Consider the following 5,000-nt stretch of genomic DNA (forward strand, 5'->3'; position numbering starts at 1 on the left):
GACCGATGACGTCACACCATATAATAAATGTAAATAACGTCACACACATAAACACACATTACATGTAAATAACAAACACTAACAAAACAAACACATTACATCTTACAACATAACTTAACATACTATAATAACACATTTGTACCATATTTGGTTCTGAAGGAGCTCTAAACATGTGTGCGTATGTGTGTGTGCACATTTGTGTGTGTGTGTGTGTGTGTGTGTGTGTGTGTGTGTGTGTGTGTGTGTGTGTGTGTGTGTGTGTGTGTGTGTGTGTGTGTGTGTGTGTGTGTGTGTGTGTGTGTGTGTGTGTGTGTGTGTGTACTTGTATTCTATGCATTCAGGGCTGACCCACCTCTATAGCTTCTCTCTTATAGGCCAGCTTGCGCTCCAGCTCTGTGATCTGATTGGCTGCTGCCTCCTGAACTTCCTGTAGTGTGAACTGGAGCCGCTGGGCGTTGTCAAGGAGACGGAGGATCTCTCGGTCCTTAGCCAAGACCACCGACTCTAGACGAGAAGAGTCCTCTTCCTCCTGAGAAAGAGAGAGAGATGAAGAGAGAGAGAGAGATGAAGAGAGAGAGAGAGAGAGAGAGAGAGAGAGAGAGAGAGAGAGAGAGAGAGAGAGAGAGAGAGAGAGAGAGAGAGAGAGAGATGATGAGAGAGAGAGAGAGAGAGAGAGAGAGAGAGAAAGAGAGGAGAGAGAGAGAGAGAGAGAGAGAGAGAGAGAGAGAGAGAGAGAGAGAGAGAGAGGGAGAGAGAGATAGAGAGAGAGAGAGAAAGAGAGATGAAGAGAGAGAGAGAGAGAGAGAAAGAGAGATGAAGAGAGAGAGAGAGGGAGGGGGGAGAGAGAGAAAGAGGTTTATGAGGTTTAAAAAGTCCTTTATTGGACCCAAATGTCAAATTCATGCACATCATTGCTGCCAAGGGGACAAAAACAAAAGACAAAAAGCAGCTGAACACCAACTTCTTACCCTCGTCCACATCACAAAGCTCTTAGTCCCTACATTTCCAAAAAAGACTTAACATCGTTCATCAGCTAGTAATAGGCAAACTCCACCATAATCATACACCCCACCATTCCCTTTGAAACTTCCATCGGGTCTGTTGTAGAAAGAAAGAAAGAGAGAGAAAGAGAGAGAGAGAGAGAGAGAGAGAGAGAGATAGAGAGAAAGAGAGAAAGAAAGAGAGAGAAAGAGAGAGAGGCCGAGACAGAGAAGTCACCACAAACAGTACATTTTGTTTAGTCACAGTACGATTGGGACTCTACACAACATCCCTCAGCTTGCAGGTGCATCACCGCGGGACATCACTTAGCTGACTGTACACTGTAAAACATTGCAGCCTTGCTTAGTTAAAACCACTTACTGGGTCTCTTCAACACAATGAGCTCTGATAAGTCATCGATATTTAACTTAAGTGAGGAAGTTTTTTCTCTAATACAACTTACACATGCCTATTGTGTTGATTATTTGATAGTTCTGGCAGATTTGAAGTGTTGAATGAACTTAGGTTGGCAAGTCAGCCGTTGAAAAAAAGAAAGAGAGGGAAAGGCGGGAATATTTAACTCTGAGAAATCCATTGAGTTAAAGTTCCATGGTTTGGTTGAACTTGGTTTTGAAAGTCAAAGGTTTGAATGGAAATAACCGCGAATCAGTGGGGGTGGGGCTAAACAACATGCATGCAGCATGAAGTTGGAACGTCTGTTTGCTGAATGCTGAGTCAAATAAGCCGGCCCTGAAGAATGGAAATGGTTTACTAATAGCTTAATAACACCGCGAAACTCGATTCTCGGGCAAAAATAAGAAATCACAGCTGCACCGAAGCGCGGAAGAAGACAGCCGTCGTTAGCAATGGAATTAAGGACCTCAACATCAACCGTCTGTCAAATGCTCCAAAGGGACTGGATTTAACTCGCACTCTCCATGGCGATTGAACCACATCCAGTCTTTGACCGGTAAGTTAAACTATTTTTAATTGTCAGAATCAGTGATGTAACATGTGCCTATCGGTTAAACTGAAGCCCAAAAGGATAAACTTTTAAAAAATATCTCTGGTATGGTGGGCTCACTAGCCTAATACTAGCCATGTTGCGCACAAAATATGAAATGTTTAATGTAGGAGAAACCGGTCATGAACGAAATGGTAATTGCTTATTTCAAATGACAGGTTATCCACATTTCCTGATTTTGTAGTTCCAAATGGCCAATCGTCAGATTGCTATGCTACATGGTTGTGTAATTGTGTCCGAACACCCAGCGTTGTGAAAGGGACCTCATCGGATCATGTTTTACGCACCGTTTTTTTACACGGCATTAGAACTAGGCCTACCATTTAAAAAGTCACCCTGTGGAATTTTATTCAGACTACCTCAAAGGAAATATCGGTGTATAATCTTGGCTGTTTATTTACTTCATTTTAATCGAAGTCAAACTCAGACAGGCCTACTGCTGAAGGACATTATTGGCTATTTTAAACATGTCAGTTAACCATTGCGGCAATGTGCCTTTTGAAGCGATGCTTTCAGCGTTCAATGCTATAACACATTCGGTAGACAACATTAGTCAAGAGGAAAAGCGTGTAAAAACGTAGTATTACAAGAGAACTATTGTGTGTTTTAACTACAGGGTGCTTCATGCTTCTACCAACGGATGATGGGGTCTGACAATAGAGCTGATGGGAACATTCTCACCGAAGAGGAAGAAGAAGATTCTGAACTACATTGAGGCCATGGAGTGTGTTTAATGAGTAATACAGGTACATCTGTCGAATGAATGTGGCATATAATGTATTCTGTTATTTGAGCAATATAACCCATATTAATTAGCTGTTGTCATTCATATTCATTCACATAAACGTCAATCCCCAGTTGTTTTTATGTCTCCATCACTTATACATTATTCTTTTCTTTTCTGTTATTTATCTGCTTCAGCTAACGGTGTTCCACAAGACTGCTACCACAGACCTTCATGGGACCTATCCATTCTTTCTGGGTTGGCTTGAGGTTCTTCAGAGAGAAACTGAAAACAGGTAGGTAGCCTACTGTACTCTAGTGACTGTATGGAATGTAATTATGTTCTATGCTGTGTTTTTCTATCAATATGTACAGAGACTGTGAATCAATGTAATACGTACTATTCATCTACATTCTCCTGTTTTTGCAGGACACAGACCTAAAGCAGAGGACAACAGCTCTACATTGACTCAGAGTAATCCTCCAGTACGACGTAAGACTTTACAAATACTTTCCTAAACCAGTATAAATGTAACTGATGCACAAGCAACTGTGGTAGGGGATTTGTCTACTTATGCCAGGATTGACACCTCTGGTGAACATTCATGCTGTTATACTATTGACTAATAACACATTGTTTAATTGCCCATTGTGTGTGTGTGTGTGTGTGTGTGTGTGTGTGTGTGTGTGTGTGTGTGTGTGTGTGTGTGTGTGTGTGTGTGTGTGTGTGTGTGTGTGTGTGTGTGTGTGTGTGTGTGTGTGTGTGTGTGTGTGTGTGTGTGTGTGTGTATGTGTGTGTGAGAGAGAGAGAGAAATGGCAGTAATGTTACACTAGTGCCTAGGTTTGGATTCAAGGTAATCCTAATCACTTACAACTACACTCACCTGTTTTTGCAGGACACAAACCAAAACTACTGCACAGCTCTACATCAACTCCCACACTTTCAAGAGGATTCCTGCAGTATGCTGTAAGTCTTCATATTTACAAATGCTTTCCTAATTTAGGTCGTTCTCTTGTCTAACAACAGTTATAGTCCACCCATATACTGTGTGTGTGTGTGTGTGTGTGGAAATAATGCACACACTTTACATCGTTAAGTAGGTGTTAATTAAATATCATGTGACTGTTTAGTCACCATCTATTCTCAAACTGACATCCACTCTAATCCAGGCACTACTTTTCCACATACAACTCTATTTGGAATATTATGCATTCATTTGGAATGGCTGCGTTCACTTCCAAGGACTGTTGCAGGTCTTACAGTGTAAACATAAAACCTACATATTTTTGAGAATAGACAGAACTGTAAAATGATGTCTGTGCACATTGTCTTACACTTTGAAGAAAAAAAAACAATGCACACATACAGTATTTTGGTTTAAAGTGTTTCGGGACACCCTGTGTGTGTGTGTGTGTGTGTGTGTGTGTGTGTGTGTGTGTGTGTGTGTGTGTGTGTGTGTGTGTGTGTGTGTGTGTGTGTGTGTGTGTGTGTGTGTGTGTGTGTGTGTGTGTGTGTGTGTGTGTGTGTGAGTGAGTGATGGCAGTAATGTTTCACACATAAGTATATATTTTTTTCTTATTTTTATCTTTTCAGGTTCATGGTGAAGACCAGCTTGAGACTGACAGGGATGCAAGTTGGACTGCTTATCAAAGACAAAGGCCAGCTACAAGTTTTCATCATTCATCACAAGGTCGACATCATTCATCTCAAAGGGGGCATTGCAACTGGCTATTTGGGCTCAATGTGAAGAAAAAGACTGAATCTTTTGTGTGTTCACAAAACATGGACTGTTGACTACACAGTGTTTTGGACTTGTACTACATCATGTACTGTACTCTTTTCAATGACATCACACTACGTATTGGTAAAACGGTCCCTGGAGTAATATTTGAATTAGATTCCTAAGGGCCCAGAAGTAATGGATGAGGGTACTGATGTACGGTTACAGATTCAAACCTGCAACCTTCCAATTGCAAGATTAAGCTTAATGCCCAATAGACCACAGCTCTGTACAGTACATTTTCTTCTACATAAATCCTTTCTCCCTCCATCAGTCTTACCAAAACATAATGTTTTCTTACTGCAACCCCAATTTCTCCCGTGCCCTGTTTGGCTAGCTGATTTGTCATGAATTTTGGTGGTATAAAGTAGTAACCATCTGTGTATGTATTAATATGTGAAATTGAACTTGAACAACAAATATGTAGTTGAATTCATGTTTTGACTTATAATTTCAAGGCAGCAGGGGAACTTGGTTTTGGTAGTCTTTT

At 41.0% G+C, this 5,000-nt stretch overlaps 1 protein-coding gene and 1 long non-coding RNA gene across 2 annotated transcripts in view; one reads left to right on the forward strand and one right to left on the reverse strand.

The window, feature by feature from the left end:
* The window catches only part of cux2b (cut-like homeobox 2b), a 124,299-nt gene that overhangs the window by 28,927 nt on the left and 90,372 nt on the right, over positions 1-5,000 (reverse strand). The window contains exon 11 of the mRNA XM_063195870.1: positions 353-529. Coding sequence (XP_063051940.1) covers positions 353-529 — 177 coding nt within the window. The remainder of the gene's footprint in view (positions 1-352; positions 530-5,000) is intronic.
* Positions 2,629-3,221, forward strand: LOC134445592 (uncharacterized). Its single transcript, XR_010034304.1, has 3 exons — positions 2,629-2,751; positions 2,927-3,024; positions 3,159-3,221. It is a non-coding gene; the product is annotated as an uncharacterized LOC134445592 (long non-coding RNA).

The sequence above is a fragment of the Engraulis encrasicolus genome, chromosome 3, assembly GCF_034702125.1.
Source record: "Engraulis encrasicolus isolate BLACKSEA-1 chromosome 3, IST_EnEncr_1.0, whole genome shotgun sequence".
NCBI lineage: Eukaryota > Metazoa > Chordata > Actinopteri > Clupeiformes > Engraulidae > Engraulis > Engraulis encrasicolus.